The sequence below is a fragment of the Ursus americanus genome, chromosome 13 (assembly GCF_024610735.1).
Source record: "Ursus americanus isolate L20-20 chromosome 13, mUrsAme1.1.p, whole genome shotgun sequence".
Taxonomy (NCBI): domain Eukaryota; kingdom Metazoa; phylum Chordata; class Mammalia; order Carnivora; family Ursidae; genus Ursus; species Ursus americanus.
Genome location: NC_142139.1, coordinates 61976111 through 61995360, shown reverse-complemented (window position 1 = coordinate 61995360; position 19250 = coordinate 61976111). Strand labels below are relative to the sequence as shown.

Here is a 19250-nt window from a genome sequence, read left to right as displayed (position 1 = left end):
GAATACAAGGAAGACAGGCATGAGGTTATCAAGTTCGATGCGGCTGCTACAGTCAAGCACATGGAGAACACCTGCTCACCAATGGCACATACGGGCAATGTCTTCTCCATCTTAGATGCTCTTACTACTTTTGGCAATTGTTGACCTGCTTTCTTCAAACTACCTTCAAACTCAATTTCTACTAACTGCTCAAGACCTGGTAGAGAAACACAGAGCCAGGAAAGTAAAACTGCACTTCAAAATTTAGCACTTTCTAATTTTTTGTTCCTTAGTTGTGTAGGGTGTGTTGGCCTTCCCAAAGTAGCTATTACTTTTTAAGGGCAAGAGCTGTGTCAGATCTATTGTTTCTATTCCCCACGATGCTGATTTCCAAGTAGGCACTTAATACATGCTAGATGATTATTTGATAGAATAAGATGATTACACATTAATGCCATTTATTATCTCATAAAATAATGATGAAAATAATAATACCTGTAAGGTGTTGAGTGTTTTACATGCATTATAAATGCCATCATTGGGTTGCCTGGGTGGATCAGTCGGTTGGGTGGCCAACTCGTGATTTCAGCTCAGGTCATGATCTTGGGGGTCCTGGGATGGACCTCGAGCCTCACATTGGGCTCCATACTCGGTGGGAATCTACTTGAAGATTCTCTCTCTTCCCTTCCCTCCTTTTTGCACGCTCTCTCTCGCTCTAAAATAAATAAATAAATCTGTAAAAAGAAATAAATGCCATCATCTTCTTTTATTTACCTGAATCTTCTGAGACCCTTGCATCTAGGCAGTTTGGATAGTAAACTTGTTTGAGTACGGTCTCATCTAATTAATTAATAGAATGGAAGCCTACCCTATTACTGTCAAGCTCTACTGCCATCTACTGTTCATGTACTTATTAAGTTCACATAATCTGCATCCCCTCTATTCTTTGCTATTGAATATTTGTTTTCTGCAGATCTCAGGGGCTTTCTTTGCTTTGAGCTTCAACTCAGAGTAGATATAATTTTCTGATAGTTCCCAGTGTTTCCTTATAGTAATCCAGCATGATATTGACAATTTTCTCTTGAGGGCAAAAAGTTTATGCCTTTATGGAATATTAAACGTTTTTAAATGTAATGACACAATGGTTTTTTCATAGGCTCTTTTGTTTGTTTGTTTTCAGTTAAACTAAAAGAAAAGGTCATGGAATTTTTGGAGAATTTATCCTTACCTCTATCAGACATCATTAAATTAAGACAAGACATCTTGGCTACATTCCATTCAGGGTATAAATCTTACTCATCCTTCAAGGTCATTGTTTCAAATGATACCTTCTCCATAAAACTTTCCCTGATTCTTTATTCTGGAAGTAAATTCTCAATTGGTAATTGTTATAATGAGCCACAAGATGGAAGGACAACAAAAATCCCAATTAAAAAAGTAGCTTTATAGACCAGTTCCCTCATCTCCCCTTTCTGTTGGTTCCTTTTTTCTTTTGCAGACAAATAAAGCTGGACTCTCCGCTGTAACAATTTTATAAAGTGTTTTTGTTTTGATAAGGGAACATTTTAGGAAGGGCAAGGGCAGAAGCAGGGACACTGTTGGTGGGTGATGTGGTGAGATTTTAGGCAATGAACTTTGTCTTTGATTGCTGTGAGACTTTAGCCTTCTAGCTGTCTTTAGATACTAGATGGTGGAGATTTCAAAGTTTAATGGACTGACAGCAGACCAGGACTCAAACCCTTGCATATTTCCCCTCTAATTCTCTATTTTATATTGAAAATAGTTTGGGAGAGGGCACTAAACGAAAAGAACTTATTTGAGTAAATTTCTGGCATAATTGGGGTATCTGGGAGTAGTTCAGTGCCAATGTATCTGATGGGCAGGCTGTGTGGTGGTGTCAATGCCCCAGTACCTTGATTTCATAGATCTAGATTGAAGTTCCATCTCTGCCACAGATTAACTGTTTTAGCAAGTCACTTGAGCTTCCTCACTGGATAGGATTAATCTTTCCCTCTTCTGTGCATTGTATGTAATTTGTACCCAGGTCCCTCTCATAGGTGTTTGCATGCTTTTCCTTTTTCTTGCTCAAGGTCACAGAACCTTGGAGTGCCGCTGTCTGGGAGTCTGCGGCGCTCGGCCCTGGGTTTCTCCCTTACACCTGGAGAATTCTCTACGGTCACAATCAGTCATTCGATCCAACACTTGCCATCTCACGGCGAATGGACGAAAATCATCACAATTTACGACAGTCCCACCCTATGAAGAGCTCTTGGAGGAGGGATTACGACTCAAGTGCGCGGAGGCGGACAAGACCTCTTCTCGTCGTCCCATCTTCCCCGGCCTTTTCTGATACGGATATTTGAAGCGGGTGGAAGGTACGGCAGTGAGCATGAAGGTAAAGAAGAGCCTTTTCCTAGTAGGAACACAAACCTCGGAGGTCTGTGTTTCCGGAAGCACCCTCTTCGGAGAGGGGACTGACTTCCGGCTCTGACTTCCCTGGCTTCCGAGTTTCGGGCTCCACCGCTTCCGCCCGGAGTTGCCCTAGGCTTCGGCTCCCAGCAGCTACTTCCGCCAGGAGTTCCTAGCAGCTGGGTGTTGGAAACTGGTCCTAAAGCGACCTCCTCTTTCTCCCTTCAGCCTGTCCAGCCGAGGCCGGGTCCCCAGGTGGTGGCGGCTGCTGCTGGGCCTGCCGCGGAGCGTTCTCTCCACCCGAGACCCGGGCCTGGAAGGACCGGGAGTGCGAGAGAGACGCCCGGGCCTGGCCCAGCCCCAGCTCCAGCCCCAGCCCTTGTTTTCCCGCGGCCAGTGACGGTGACCGCAGGCCTCGCCGCGCCCACCGGAGCCTGGGGCGGGGCGCGGCCTCCCCGCCCCGTCCCCGCCCCTCCGGCCTGCCCGGAGCCGGGTCATTCTCCACCCCAGCCCTGCGGCGGTGTGACCGCCTCGGCCCTCCCGGACTCGGCAGTCCCGTGGCTGCGGCCGCGGGAGACCATGGAGTTTGCGGAGCTGATTAAGACCCCACGGGTGGACAATGTGGTGCTGCACCGGCCTTTCTATCCCGCCGTCGAAGGGACCTTGTGTCTGACTGGTCACCACCTGATCCTGTCCTCCCGGCAGGACAACACGGAGGAGCTGTGGCTCCTCCATTCAAACATCGACGCCATCGACAAGCGGTGAGTGCCCATTCTACCACCTTTCCGCAGGGAACCTGGGGGTCCTTAGGTGGACGTCTGAGGCCACGCGTCGCACTGTTTTCCTTGCGTCCCATCGCCTAACCCGCCAGCAAAATGAGCCTTCTCCGGCCTAGACTGAAGATACGAATTTTAGAAAGTAGAAAACCATCCTGATGAGTTGCCTGATTTCCATTAAATCTGGATGGAATTCTCAGGGTTATCATATGGTGGTTATTATCAGCCTGATTATAACATCATTTCGGTGGATTTTTACCTTTTTAAAAAAACATTTCTTCTTGCACCATCATATTCCTTGGATTATTAATTGCCCGCCACAGTTCCATGAAGTGTTTGAATGTGTTTAGGTACTTGCCTCTTTTGAGGAAAACTCAAAGAACTTAGTATGTAGTGTCTAAATGACACAAAATTTTTTTTTCTTTCCTTCAAAAATGTTTATCATGTTTCTCCTTTTTTCTTACCTTCTGAATCATCAATTGAATACTTCTACTATGGAAGATTATAATATCTTTTATTTTACTTTTTATTTATTTATTTATTTTGAGTACGTGTATTATTTTATTGCAGCACTTTTTTTTAGGGACAAAAGATTGGAAACAAAATGTATGACCATCACTAAGGAAATAATTGACTAAGTGGTGCAATATTCACGTCATAGAAGATTAAGCATATAATATCTTTTACTTATCCTTACTAAGGTCTGCTTTTGGGGAAAAAAAAATAAAAACAGAATTGCTCTTAAGCAAAGGTATTAAGTAGTTAGCCTCCTTTTTTTTTTTTTCACCCCAGACTCTGTCTTTCCAAGGTGGTGTCTCAGAGTCAAAAATTTATACTTCTGGGGCGCCTGGGTGGCACAGCGGTTAAGCGCCTGCCTTCGGCTCAGGGCGTGATCCCGGCGTTATGGGATCGAGCCCCACATCAGGCTCCTCTCCTAGGAGCCTGCTTCTTCCTCTCCCACTCCCCCTGCTTGTGTTCCCTCTCTCGCTGGCTGTCTCTATCTCTGTCAAATAAATAAATAAAAATCTTTAAAAAAAAAAATTTATACTTCTATCTGCAGTCAAAATTCTTATTGCCCCAATGGCTCTGTGTACTTAACTCTAGCCAGGAGAAGGTGAATTGATTATCCAGTTTACACTAAAGTATAAATGAATGACAACAGCTTTTTAAATTATCTCTCAGGAGAATTTGGATATTAAGATTCCTAGAGAGGTTATGCCTTAAAAGACGGTATTTACCAGTGGTAGAATTGGAAACAGTATTATGAATTGGTGACAGATTTATTTATTTTTTCAAGTAGAGGCCTCCTACTAGACTCCTCAGATCATCTTCTCCTGTGTAAAAGTTTTCAGCGATCTCTCCTGGCCTGCGCAATAGAGTATAAACCTTCTACTCTGTCATTCATGGTACTCCATCTGGCCCTAACTTTTTTTTCCCACCTTAGTTCTTGCCATTCTCTTTCATGATCCCCCCCTTTTTTTAAAGATTTTATTTATTTATTTGAGAGAGAGAGCTTGTCCAATCAGGGGTGGGGAGCAGAGGGAGAGGTAGAGAGAGGCTCCCCGCTAATCGAGGAGCCAGATGCCAGGCTCTATCCCAGGACCCTGGGATCATGATCTGAACCGAAGGCAGCTGCTCAACTGACTGAGCCCCCCCAGGTGCCCCTCATGAACTCTTTCCATTACCAGTCCTCACTCTTTTATTTTTGCTCACTATGTCCTGCATTCCCATGTCTGTATCTTACCGATGCTCTTCCTTCTGCCTGGAATGCTTTGTTCCTCCCAAGTTTGTTAAAGATTTATTTAATGTCATTATGTTCTTGGCATTTTGTGCGGCATGAAGAACACCAAGATGAATAAAGTGTAGTTCTTATCTTTCAGAAGTTCATAGGCTATCATCCAATTGCTACTCATTTATCAATATGTAGTATAACCATTTTAACCTCCCCCTCTTTTGTAGGTTCTTCTGTTAATTTCCACAACTAGAAGTAATTCTCCTCACCTTGAAATGTTATAACTCTTTAATTATGCCTCTTTGATAAGGATATATTTAATTTATATATTAAAATTTGTATTTTGATATTTACCCATATGTTAGATCCTTGAAGCCAGGACTTACATTTGGTTAATTTCTATCTCTTTCAAAACTCCTAACTTGGGCAGATAGGCACATAGGAAGTATAAGAAGGATTGACACCCAAATGATCAGTGATGCCACAGAATACAAAATAGAATTTCTCCTTACCACCAACTCCCTTTTCTTTTTTCTTATTTTATGGATGCTTTTCATACTTGCATTTCATATTTACCCAGCATTTACTACATGCTAGGCCTGGCAGGGCTTTAAAAAGTATGTAAGACATGACCTTTTAATCTGTTAGGGGAGAAGTGACAAACTGTGTATATATTTATCTTTTTCCCAGAAGCAGCATGATGTGATGGAAAGAGCATGAGCTAGGTGGTCAGATTAGAGTTTAGTTATTGCTCTCAAGAAATACTTCCATGTGTCTTCTGTGTGCTGAGCACCGTCTGGGCTCTGCATGACTAAGAGGGTCGAAGAGCTTGTGTACTAGTGGAGGAGATAGACATTCAAATAAATCAACAAATAAGTAAATAACAGTGTCAGGTAATATGTGCCAAGAGGGAATGGGATAGGCTGGTGATGGGTGTTAAGGAGGGCACGTATTGCATGGTGCACTGGGTGTTACACGCAAGTAATGAGTCATGGAACTTTACATCAAAAACTAGGGATGTACTGTATGGTAACTCACATAATATAAAAAATTATTATTAAAAATATATATATGTGCCAGGAGGGAAAATAGAGGAATAGGGGAGGATAGAGAATGCTAGGAAGCAGTGTTCTTAGAAGGAATTTCAGAAAAGACAAGTATCATTTAAATGAATGACATCTGGGACGCCTGGGTGGCTCAGTTGGTTAAGTGTCTCTTTTGGGCTCAGTGCGATTGAGCCCCACATCGGGCTCCCCGCAGAGGAGCCTGCTTCTCCCTCTGCCTGCCGCTCCCTCTGCTTGTGCTCTCTCTCATTCACTCTCTCTCTTTCTCTGTCAAATAAATAAAATCTTTAAAAATAAATGAATGACATCTGAAGGAAGAGAGGAAGCTAGCAATGTGTATATTAGAAGAAAGAGTATTCCAGCCAGAGGGAACAACCAATGCAGAGACAGGAATGGGCCTGCCATGTACTGGGAAGAACAAAGAGGCCAGTGTGTCTGGAGGGCAGTGAGTAGGGATAGAGGCTAGGGGTGTAGCAGAAATTGGTAGGAGGGATAAGCAGAGGGCAGATGGTCTAGGGCTTTCTTTGCCATTGTGATGGTTTTCAAAGGAAGCTCTTTGGAGAGTTGAAAGCAAGGAAGTAAGAGCCGATAAGACTTTTTTAGAAGCTGGTTCCAGCCATGGCAGAAGACGGATTGCAAAGGGGCACCAGTGGAAAGCAGCAGGCCTCGTTAGGAGACTGTTGAGTAGTTCAGGGAGAAGGTGACGGTGACTTAAGAGTGGAAGTGGTAGAAGTGAGCTCAGAAGCGGTTAGGTTTGGGAGGTATTTTGAAGGCTGAGCTGCCATGCCTTGTTAGTGAATTGTAAACGGTTGTGAGAGAAGTGCAGTATTAAGGATGACTCCTTTCGTTCTGCCTCTTGTTACACAGGTGTCCTTGGGCAAGCCGCTTAACCTCTCTGAACCTCTCAGTTCTATGACGTAGAGGAAGACAGCCCTTCTCATATCTAGTAGTAACTTATATTTGAGTGATGCTTTACAGGCTCATCGCACTGCATATATAATTTTATTAGATCCTTTCAGCACACAAGGTTTTACAAAAGTTTTACAATTACACATTTTTCTTTTCATGGGCCCCAAGATGTAGAAAGCTGAGTTAATCCTACTCATTTGATAACTTGTCGTTTTCATGATTGATTCATTGCAACGTTTTCTGGTTTTATTACATTTTATTCTTCTTCAAGTGCTAGCCTTCACCCCTATTTTCCACCTCATTCTCAATCCTTTCAGGCCAGTATGTTAAGTGTTGCTATTTGTCCTTAGATAAATGTATACTCTGTAAAATACATAGCACTATCATGTGCGAGTTTAATTTTCCCCAGTAGGATTATGTTGCAGATCTTGTTCTGTTTCCCAGCATTAACTCAGTCCTCTCCCTACTACTGCGTGTATATCATTTCACTACTTCTGACTGCAGCATAGAATTCCAAATTGTCTACAACATTTTACTTTTCTGACCCTTTAGATAACTTCCAACTCCCTCCTATCACAACATACTGAAAAAATATACTTGTTTGGGTCCACTTATAGTTTTGTACAAAAATTTCTCTGAGATTATGTCTAGCATGGGATCGAGCCAGAAAGCAGATACATAAAATTAGGTCACTTCACCAAGTGATGCTAAGGACTCTCCAAAATGACTAGTCCCTTTGCCCCTCCCACTGTGGTCCCTATTTCCGCCACATTCTTACCAACATTTGGAATTATTGTCTTTTTAAGTTTTGCTAGTCTGATGACTGTGAATAGTATCTCTTTGTTTTAGTTTGTATTTTTCTAATTACTGATGAGTCTCAGTATCTCTGTATAGACTTATTAGCAATTCAATAAATTTTTTTTCCTTTCTGTGAATTTTTTGACCCACTTTTAAAAATTGGGTTTGTTATCTTTCTAGCATTGATTTGTACCAGCTCCTTGTATACTTTCTAGGTTTTAATTCTTTACTTAGACATTGCAGATGTCTTCTCTTAGTCTCTCACCCATTTGTTGATTTTTCTGTGGTGGTCTTTGCTGAGCAGAAGGCCTTAATTTTAATTCAGAATTCATCGTTTTTTTACTTTATTGTTTGTGCTTTTTTTACTTTATTGTTTGTCCTTCCTCATCCCAAGATCGCTAGGATATTGTCTACATTTTCTTTCGTATTAGCTTTATAGTTTTACCCTTCACTTTTAGGTCTTTAACTCATTTAGATTCTACCTTCGTTTCAAGTGTTTTTCTTCAGGTAACAAGCCAGTTTTCCTAATACCATTATCTAGCAACCCATTCTTGATTGATCCATCATTTATCAAGTGATTTCATATGTGTATAGCTTTCTCTGTGTCCCATAGGTTTTGTAATGTGTTTGTTTCCATTTGTCTGTGTTTTCTAATTTACTTGTGATTTCTTTGCTCCCTTGGTTGTTTAAAAGTGCATTGCTACTTTCCATAATTTTGTGAATTTTTCAGTTTTCCTTTTGTTGTAGATTTCTAACTTCATCCCATTCTGTTCAAATATCTATCTTTTTAAATCTACTGAGACTTTGATTTATGACCCAACATACAGTCTGTCCTGGAAAGTGTCCGATGTGCACATGAGAAGAATGTGTATTCTGTTGTTGTTTGGTAGCTAGTGTATGTGTCTGTTACATCTGGTTGGTTTATTGTGTTAAGTGTCTATTTCCTTATTTATCTTCACTCTGATTGTTCTAGCTATTATCATGAATGCGGTATTAAAGTCTCCGAGTATTACTGTAGAACTATTTTTTCCTTCAGTTCTGTCAGTTTTTGCTTCATATATTTTGATTGCCTGTAGTTAAATGTGTAATTATTTATAATTGTTATATCTGCTTGCTGTGTTGAATATTTTATTAGTATATAATGTCCTTCCTTGTCTCTTTTAACCATTTTTTATTTAAAGTCTATTTTGTCTGGGGGCGCCTGGGTGGCACAGTCGTTAAGCGTCTGCCTTTGGCTCAGGGCGTGATCCCAGAGCTCTGGGATCGAGCCCCACCTCAGGCTCTTCCGCTGAGAGCCTGCTTCTTCCTCTCCTACTCTCCCTGCTTGTGTTCCCTCTCTCCCTGGCTGTCTCTCTCTCTGTCAAATAAATAAATAACATCTTTAAAAAAGTCTGTTTTGTCTGATATTAGTATAACCTTACCTGCTGTCTTTTGGTTACTGTTTGCATGGAATATTTTTTTCCTATCTTTTCACTTCTAGGTTACATTTGTGTCTTTGGATCTGGAGTCTCTTGTAAGATAGCATATAGTGGGATCATATGTTTTTATTCATTCTGCCAATCTCTGTCTTTTGATTGGACAGTTTTTTTTAAATCAATTTGCATTTAAAACAATTATTGATAAGGAGGGACTTCTGTTACTGTGCTATTTGTTTTCTCTATGCCTTATACCTTTTCTGTCCCTTAGTATTCTGTTTTGTATGTAATTGATACTTTAGTAGTGAAATGTTTAAATTCCTTTCTCATTTACCTTTATGTATATCCTATAGCTATTTTCTTTGTGATTACCATGGGAATTACATTAAACATCCTAAGATTATAACACTCAAATTTGAACTTATGCCATTTAACTTCAATAACATACAAAAAATGTGCTCCTTTATAGCTCTGTCCCTACTGTTTTTCATTATTCATGTCACAAAGTTACATCTTAATACATTGTATGCCCCCAAACATAAACTAATAATTCTTATTAATGCATTAGTCTCTTAAATTATGTAGTAAACAAAACTTGGAGTTATAATCCAAAGTTATAGTAATACAGTTATAATAGCTTTTATAGTAATAATTTTTTCTTTGAATGTATTAATCTGTTAAATCATGTAGAAAACAAAAAGTACGTTTACAAACCATTGTTACAATAATATTAGCTTTTATAACCACCCATGTATTTACCTTCATTGAGATCTTTATTTCTTCATATAGCTTCAGATTACTGCCTAGTGTCCTTTCATTTAACCTTGTGGGACTCCCTTGAGCATTTCTTGTAGGGCAGCTCTAGTGGTCATAAGTCCCTCAACTTTTGTTTATCTGGGACTGTCTTAATTTCTCCTTTACTTTTGAAGGACACTTTGCTGGATAAAGGATTCTTAGTTGACAGCTTTTGCTTTTAGCACTTCGAATATATCAACTCACTGTTTTGTGGCCTCCAAAGTTTCTGATGTGAAATCTGTTTATTATTTTATTGTGGCTTCCTTGTTGTATGTGACAATTCTCTTCCTTCTTGCTGCTTTCAAGATTTTCTCTTTGTCTTTTGAAAGTTTAATTAAAATGTGATTTGGTGTGGTTCTCTGAGTTTATCTTACCTGGAGTTTGTTGAGCTTCTTGGATGTTTATGTTCATGTCTTTCATCAAATTGGGGAATTTTTCCACCATTATTTCTTCAAATATTCTCTCTGTTCCTTTTTCTTCTCTTTCTGGGACTCCCGCAATGTGTATGTTGGTTCTCTTGTTGGTATCCCACAGGTCCTTAGGTTCTATTCACTTTTTTCCAATCTTTTCTCTTTCTGCTTCTCAGACCCAATAATTTCCATTTTATCTTCAGGTTCACTGATTTTTCTTCTGCCTTCTCACATCTGCCTTTGAATCCCTCTAGTGAATTTTTTCATTTCAGTTATTGCACTTTTCAGCTCCAATTTTTTCTTTTTCTTTTTTTCTTTTTTTTTTTGGTTTCTTGAGGTTTTCTCTATCGATATTTCCATTTTGTTCACACATCACATTCTTGACTTTCTCCACATCTTTCTTAAGTTCTTTGAGCATCTTTAAAATGATTGTTTTAAAATCATTATTGGGTATATCTGCCATCAGGTCTTTTTCAGGGAAAGTTTCTGTTGATGTATTTTTTTTCCTTTGAATGGTTCATACTTTCCTGTTTATTTGTATGCCTTGTGATTTTTTGTTTTTGTTTTTGTTGGAACACTGAACATTTGATCTAATGATGTGGTGACCAACTCTGGGAATCAGATTCTTCCCTTTCCCCAGGGTTTGCTGTTTTTGTTTGTTTGTTTTTAATAATTGTCATTTGCTTATTATAATTATTGTTGCTGTTGTTGTAAGTTTTCTCTATGCCAGAGATCAGCCTGAAGTGCAAATTTAAGGTCATCTAATAGCTCTTTTCTGAGCTGTTCCTTGGGCATTGATATAATATTCCTCATATATGTAATTGTTTTTGAGTGTCCTAGTCTTTAATGTCTGTCTCCTGAAAGGAGAAAAGGGAAAAATGAAATGAGGATTGGGAGGGGAAAGGGAACTGGCCTTTAAATTCCCTGGAAGTCACTTGTGGAGGAGGGGCTTGCAACAATAGGAAGAGGTGCAACAACAGTGGCTGCTGGCCTTTGCATTTCTGTGATCAGAAGCAGCAATCAGCGATCAGAGCATAGATCCCTGATAGTTGGAGGACAGGATCTTTTTTCTCTGATACTTGGAGGACGGTGTCTTTGTCCAACTTGGCTTCCTCAGGCTGTGCACAAGCTGCCCCAGGAACATGTGCATAGCTGCCCATCACATGGCTAGGATGTGTAGCTGCTGTTTTGCTAAGGTCTGAATTTATCCAAAATTGATCATTCAAGTCTTCCCCCTGGAAGTTGCAAGCCAATAGATTCTAGAGTTACAGAATAGTCACATCAAACAAATCGTGCCGGTGAAATTGTTGTCTAGGTGGGGAGACAGATTCCTGGTCCTTCCTACTCCACCATCTTCCCAGAATCCTTTCCTTTATTGAGTTTTGAGAGGTTTTTTTTTTTTTTTTTTAATATTCTATATACAAGACTTTTATCAAATAAGATTTGTAAATATTTTCTCTCAGTCTGTGGTTTGCCTTTTCATTCTCTTTAACAGTGTCTTTCAGAGAGCAAATGATTTCAGTTTTGAAGAAGCCCAGTTTATCAGTTCTTTTATAGATTGGGGTTGTGGTATCTTATCTTAGAAATCTTTGCCTAACCCAAGGTCACAAAGATTTTTGCTCATATTTTCTTCCAGCAGTTTTATAGTTCTGGGTTTTATCTTCAGGTATATGATCCATTTTGAGTCAGTTTTTATATATAGTTTATGGTATACATATATGTGTGTGTGTATATTGCATATGGATATCTGATTGTTTTACCCCTTCTTCAGTGAATTGTCTTTGCACCTTTGTCCATATATAAGTAAAACTATTTCTAGACTGTCTTTCTGTCCCTTTGATCTGTTTATCTTGATGCTGTTACATTACCACAGTCTTAATTATGGTAACTTTTTAAAAAAGATTTATTTATTTATTTATTTATTTATTTATTTAAGAAAGAGAGTGAGCATGTGAAGGGGGGAGGGATAGAGGGGAGAGGGAGAGAAGCAGACTCCCTGCTGAGCATGGAGCCCGACTTGGGGTTCAGTTTTACAAACCTGAGATCATGAATTGAGCCAAAATTAAGAATCAGGTGCTTAACTAACTGAGCTACCCAGGTGCCCCTACAGTAGCTTCATATTAAGTTGAAATTATGTAGCGTTAGGTCTCCAGGTTTGTTCTTATTAAAAGTTGTTCTGTCTATTTAAGGTCATTTGCATTTCCATATGAATTTTAAAATCAGCTCGTTAATTTCTTAAAAAAAAAAAACCCTATGTGATTTTCATTGGAATTGTGTTGAAGCTGTTGATTAATGAATTTGGTGAGAGTTGACATCTGATATCTTAATATTAAGTCTTCTGTCCCATGAACAAAGTACATCTCTCCAGTCATTTTATTTAGGTCTTCTTTAATTTCTCTCAACAATGTGTTATAGTTTTCACTTATAGATCTCAGACATTTTTTGACCGATCACCCCCATTTATTACACATTTTTTGATGCTCTTTCAAATGGTATTTTTAAAATTTCAATTTCTAATTGCTTTTGTATTAGTCCCGTTGTTTACTTTCTATATTTTATGGTACATTGACATCTTCAGGAGATTGACATCTTCAGGTACATTGACACCTTCTGGAGAGGGACTCCCCCTCTCAGAGTTAGCTATTTACTAGAAATAGCAGGAAACTTGCCTGCATGCACACCAACAGATCTTAAGTCCATACCCTCATTTACTTCCTCATATCAGGCTTCTGCATTCAGGACTACTATTCTTCTCTCCTAAATTATTCCAGGGCCAGGTATAGACAACCAGGGATCACCTGTATAACCCAGTGGCCCTGCATGACATAGTGTGTCCCCTCCTTTTGAGAACTGTGAGTCACAAACTGTCTTTTCAGTGACAGCCATCTCCTGATCTATCAGCCTTTCCGTCCTGAATAAAAACCAAGGCCTGAATATTTTTAACAATTGTTGCAATAGTATATAGAAATACTATTGATTTTTGTGTATTGAATTTGTATCCGGCAGCCTTACTAACCTCACTTTTTAATTCTAATAGTTTGTTGTATTTTTCATTAGTTTTTCTAAGTAGGCAATCATGTCATCTGCCACTAAAGACAGTTTTATTTCTTCTTTTCCAATCTGGATGCCATTTATTTCTTGCCTCATTGCACTGGCTATTGACTATCAGTACAGTATTGAACAGAAGTGGTGACATTGAACAATCTGTTATTCCTGATACTAGTGAAAAAGTATTTAGTCTTTCATCATTAAGTCTGCGATTAGTGGTAGATTTGTTTTGTTGTTTTTGTTTTTTTGTTTTGTTTTGTTTTGTTTTTGGTAAATGCTGTTATCGGGTCGAATATGTTTCCTTCTGTTCCTGGTTTGCTGAGAGTGGGGTTTTTTTGTTTTTATTTTTTAAGATCAGGAATAGATGTTGAATTTTGTTAAATGCTTTTTCTATATCTATTGTGAGGATCATATGGTTTTACTTTTTCAGTTTGGCAATATGATAAATGGCTTTGCTTTCAAATGATAAACCCCAGTTGTTCATTATGTATTATCCTTTCTATATATTGTTGAATTTAATTTGCTAATATTTTGTTTAGAAATTTTACATCTGGGTTCATGAGGGATATTTGTGTACAGTTTTCTTGTCGTGTTTTTGTTTGGTTTTTGTATTAGGGTAATGCTCACCTCATGGAATGAGATGATAAATAATTGCCTCTTCTTCATCTTTCTGGAAGAGTTTGTCCTGAATTGATAGTATATTTTCCTTAAATGTTTTATAGAATTCATCAGTGAAGCCACCTAGACCCAGAGGGGTTTTTGGTGGGGAAGATTTTCATGAATATTTCCGTTTATTTAATAGCTATAGAACTAATTATGTTCTTGAGTTTGTGTCTTCTGAGGAATTGGTCCATGTCATTTACCTTGTTGAATTTATTGGCATAAAGTTATTCCTGGTATTTCCTTATCTTTTTAATGTTATACAGTCTGTAGTGATTCTCATTTCTCTTATTTCTGATATTGGTAAATTGAGACTCACTTTCTTTTTGCCTGATTACTTTGGCTAGCGGTTTATTGATTTTATTATTTTCAAGCAATCATCGTTGCTTTTATTATTCCCTATAGTTTTCTTTTTTCTGTTTCATTGATTTTGGCTCTGATATTTATTTAATTTCTTCTGCTTTGAATTTGACTTGCTCTTCTTTTTTTTATCTAAATCTGAAGTCACTGATATGAAGTCACTAACATGAAACTTTCTTTTTTAATGTAGATGCTCTCCTCAGACTATCAGCCCCACCCAGCTTCCCTCTTCTATAGCCTGGCATCTCTCAAAACCCTAAACTCAGGCAATTGTAGGATTCACTTGTTTCCCATCTCCCAGAGATCTCTGTTCTTTGTTGCTGGATGTCCAGTGTCTTGAAAACAGTTCTTTCTTTTATATTTTGGCCAATTATTTTGGTTTGTTTCAGGTGGGAGGGTAAATACAGTCCCTGTTATTCTACCTTTGCCAGAAGTAGAAGTGCTAAGAGTGTGAGTTTTCCAAATAAATTTTATAAGAGGCATTCCAATGTGTTGATAGGTTGTGGATTTTTGGTAGAATTATCTTTAGTAGGATTTGACCCGTGTTCACCTGTCCAAATTAACAAGGCAGTGATGTGAGGCATAGGGAGGATTAGCAATTGAGATGGAGCTCAGGAAGAGTAGCTGTAGGAGTGGTCTTTCTAAACTGGACAAAATGTAAGTAAAATGAACAGCATTTGGTCAATCTAAGAATTCCTAGTTTAGGGAATACTCAGAAGTATTAATGGAAAAGAAAGGGGCCAACCAGTGGCAAAGCAAAAGAAAACTCAGAGCTGTCAGAAAGTATAGACAAAACAAAACAACAGTAGTATAAGGAAGACAAAAATTCCAATTAAGGTTAAATTACATTTGTACAAAATTTATCGATACAAAACTTATGAGTAGATATGCCATTGATTTAGAATAGAAATTGTAAATTAATAGTGTTTGAAGACTGAAAGAAAGATACTTACATTTAAAATCAACTACAACAAGCTTGGAAGTAAATAAAATCTGAAATGAAGTGTTTTCCTATGCTATATAAACACTTAACATGTTAATTACAGATCTTTTTTTCTCTATTCTTTGAAGTAAGACCCCAAATAATCTTCATTAAATGAGTTGGCCTAGTACGAATTACTTTATGAATTTGAAAAATTTTAAGTATATGTATTTAAAATAATTTATGGCTCACATTTTAATAACACAGTCTTAACTCTTCCTTAATTAGACCATAGGGGAGAAGAAAGTTGACTATAGATGGTAATTACAACTACATTCTCTTTTCACGGAAATAATCGTATGTTTAAAGATAGAACTATGTATGTTCCTAAGCATAATTTGTAATTTTTTACAGATTTGTGGGACCACTGGGTACCATCATCATAAAATGTAAAGATTTTCGAATAATTCAGTTGGATATTCCTGGAATGGAAGAATGTTTGAATATAGCCAGTTCCATTGAGGTAAATATTTCAGAAGCAAAATCTGATGAAAATAAATAGTAACAAAAAACAACCTTATGTTCCGACTCAGTAGAGCTCATATGTTTTTTTAGTAGATAGTTGGTTATGTTTTGTGACTCACATATTGAAAATTGACAGGAAAAGCCTCACCCTGATTCATTGTTATAGGAGTGTAATAGGATTTTATTGACTTATAACAGTTTTTAGTGTTCCTTTTTCCTCTAGGTTCACTCGCTGTAGCATTTGACAGGATTTCCTTCTCTTTTAAGACTCAGTAATAGTCCATTGTATGTATTATAGGGTAAGGCTTTTCTAAAAAGTTATTTCTTTTATAAAGTAAGTGATTATCACAAATAATTATAGTCTTTTGTTTGTCTTTAGTAAGTCTGAATTTTCCGTACATTAGGTTTGTTTAAGACAGGGGGGTGTTTGCATGAAAAAATGTTCAAAATCATTAGCCATCAAGGAAATTCAAATCAAAACCACACTGAGATACCACCTTACGCCAGTTAGAATGGCAAAAATAGACAAGGCAAGAAACAACAATTGTTGGAGAGGATGTGGAGAAAGGGGATCCCTCCTACATTGTTGGTGGGAATGCAAGTTGGTACAGCCACTCTGGAAAACAGTGTGGAGGTCCCTTAAAAAGTTAAAAATTGAGCTACCCTATGATCCAGCCATTGCACTACTGGGTGTTTACCCCAAAGATACAGACGTAGTAAAGAGAAGGGCCATATGCACACCAATGTTCATAGCAGCAATGTCCACAATAGCTAAATCGTGGAAGGAGCCGAGATGCCCTTCAACAGATGACTGGATTAAGAAGTTGTGGTCCATATATAGAATGGAATATTACTCAGCTATCAGAAAGAACGAGTTCACAACATTTGCTACAACATGGACTGCACTGGAGGAGATAATGCTAAGTGAAATAAGTCAAGCAGAGAAAGACAACTATCATATGATTTCTCTCATCTATGGAACATAAGAACTAGAATGATCAGTAGGGGAAGAAAGGGATAAAGAAAGGGGGGGTAATCAGAAGGGGGAATGAAACATGAGAGACTATGGACTATGAGAAACAAACTGAGGGCTACAGAGGGGAGGGGGGTGGGGGAATGGGATAGGCCGGCGGTGGGTAGTAAGGAGGGCACGTATTGCATGGTGCACTGGGTGTTATACACAACTAATGAACCATCGAGCCTTACATCGGAAACCGGGGATGTACTGTATGGTGACTAACATAATATAATAAAAAATCATTATAAAAAAAAATAAATAAAGTGGAGATAAGAACTAAAAAAAAAAAAAAAAGACGGGGGTGTTTTATATTTGTATCAACGATATTGAATATCTGTTCAGATTACAAATAATAGACATTTTACTTGGATAATTTAATATTTAAATCGAGGCGCTCACACCATTTTCTTCCTCACTCAACCAAACTATTTTGATTTATACTCAAATTTTAAATTGCTTTGTTTTAAATCATTGCCACTAAATTATAGTAATTAACTTTATGTTTATAGTATTATCTAGATAATTATAGACACATTGATTTTTTTTCGTTGGTCTTTGAGTGACTAATCTGGTCTTTGTATCCAAAACAAATGCTATTGGCTTAACCATTAAGAGGAGGCAGAAAGGTTTAAAAATCTGTAATTAGGATCTTGTTTGGTTTTTAAACAAGAAAGAGAAACAAAACAACTGTTGTGATGAGAAAAATGGCATAGAACTGGTTTACTTTCTGCCTTTGCTAAATTTTACTTAGAGGAAATGAGAAGATGAGTTGAACTATTTGTCTTACATATCTTGTCATTTGGAAGTGATGTAGTAACGTTGATTTGGCCAAATTTGCTAGCATGGCTAAGAAATGCACTGTGGTTTCTAGGCTGTTCAATTGAAACAGTGTCCTGCTCTTTGGGCAGGGGAATGCTACTGACCCATTTCATTTGATCATGGGTTTGTTTTTGTTTTTCCAGTTGTGGGTTTGGATTTTCACTGAACAGTCTGCATTTTTTTTCTTAGCCCTTTTATAACTTACAAGATAGCTGGTTGGTGGGTGTTAGTGAAGTTGCATACGGTGAGGGATAACAGTAAAGGAAATATAGGGCAAAACCTGTTACCCACGTTCTGATTGCATTTGCTTTGTTTCGTTAGCATCTGACACCAATCAGTTGTTTATTTGGCCGTATATAGTACCTAAAGTACTTTAGAAACTGAATATATGGAAACCCTTGACCTTAGGAAGCAAATGCTCTACTGATTGTTTTACAACATAGTAAATATACATCGTGAACTTGGCCTCTTGCCTTTTCCTGGTGTCCAGTTCCTTCCCCACTTCAGCTGTACATCTTGACATAACTTGGGAATAGTAAGTGAATTTCTTATATAAAACAGTTGAGCTATTCTTTCTAATCAAGAATCCACATACCCTAATATATTCTGCTGCCACAAATAGAATCCCTTTGGAAGAATAACTGGCAAGTGCTCAGTTTTCTAAAATGTAGCAGAAAGTCTGATGAAGCTTTTTTCAATGTAGTTTCCACTGTCTTTTGGAATTAAAATGTTTTCAGTTCTTTCAGCATCAGTGTGTTTAAAGGAAAACTCCTGTCTCTAGTGACATAGTATGTGATCACAAGTCAGAATATGAGTGCTTATTACCTGCTAAAGTGGCTGCTAACTTGCATTTAAAATCGTGGTTGTACCAGGCACTATGGAAAACAGTATGGAGGTTCCTCAAGAAATTAAAAATGGAACTGCCGTATGACCCAGCAGTCCCATTTCTGGATATATATCCAAAGAAAACAAAATCATCTCAAAGAGCTATCTTTACTTCCATGATCATTGCAGCATTACTCATAATAGTCAAAATGTGGAAATAGCCTAAGTATCTGTCAACAGATGAATGGATAAAGAAAATGTGATGTTTATCTGTACATACAATGGAATATTATTCAGCCTTTAAAAACAGTAATCCTGATATTTGTGACAACAGGGTGAAACTGGAGGGCATTATGCTAAGTGAAATAAACCAGAGAAAGACAAATATGGCATGTTACTGCTTATATGTGGAATCCTAAAAACCAAAAACAAAACTTAGAGAAACAGAGTGGAAAAGTGGTTGCTGGGGGCTGAGGGAGATAGGGAGAGGTTGGCAGAAGTTACAAACTTGCAGTTATACGATGAATAAAGTCTTAGGATCTAATGTAAAACATGGTAACCATAGTTGATAACACTGTAATATTGTATAATAGAAATTTTCTAAGAGAGTAGAGCTTAAATGTTTTCAACAAAAGGCAAACATGTGAGGTGATGGATGTGTTAATTAACTCCCTGGGGCGTCCTTTCACAATGTTTCAAATCATCACTTGAAATATCTTAGTTTTATTTGTCAATTTTACCTCAGTAAAGATGAAAAAAATTTTAAATACTGCGAAGAATATCTTA

At 38.0% G+C, this 19250-nt stretch overlaps 1 protein-coding gene across 1 annotated transcript in view; it reads left to right on the top strand.

Moving 5' to 3' along the window:
* The first annotated feature begins 2475 nt into the window (after positions 1-2475).
* MTMR9 (myotubularin related protein 9) overlaps positions 2476-19250 on the top strand; it is a 53618-nt gene continuing 36843 nt past the window's right edge. Inside the window, exons 1-2 of the mRNA XM_045799403.2 lie at positions 2476-3149; positions 15692-15800. Of these exons, the coding sequence (XP_045655359.1) occupies positions 2968-3149; positions 15692-15800 (291 nt within the window). The 5' untranslated portion in view covers positions 2476-2967. The remainder of the gene's footprint in view (positions 3150-15691; positions 15801-19250) is intronic.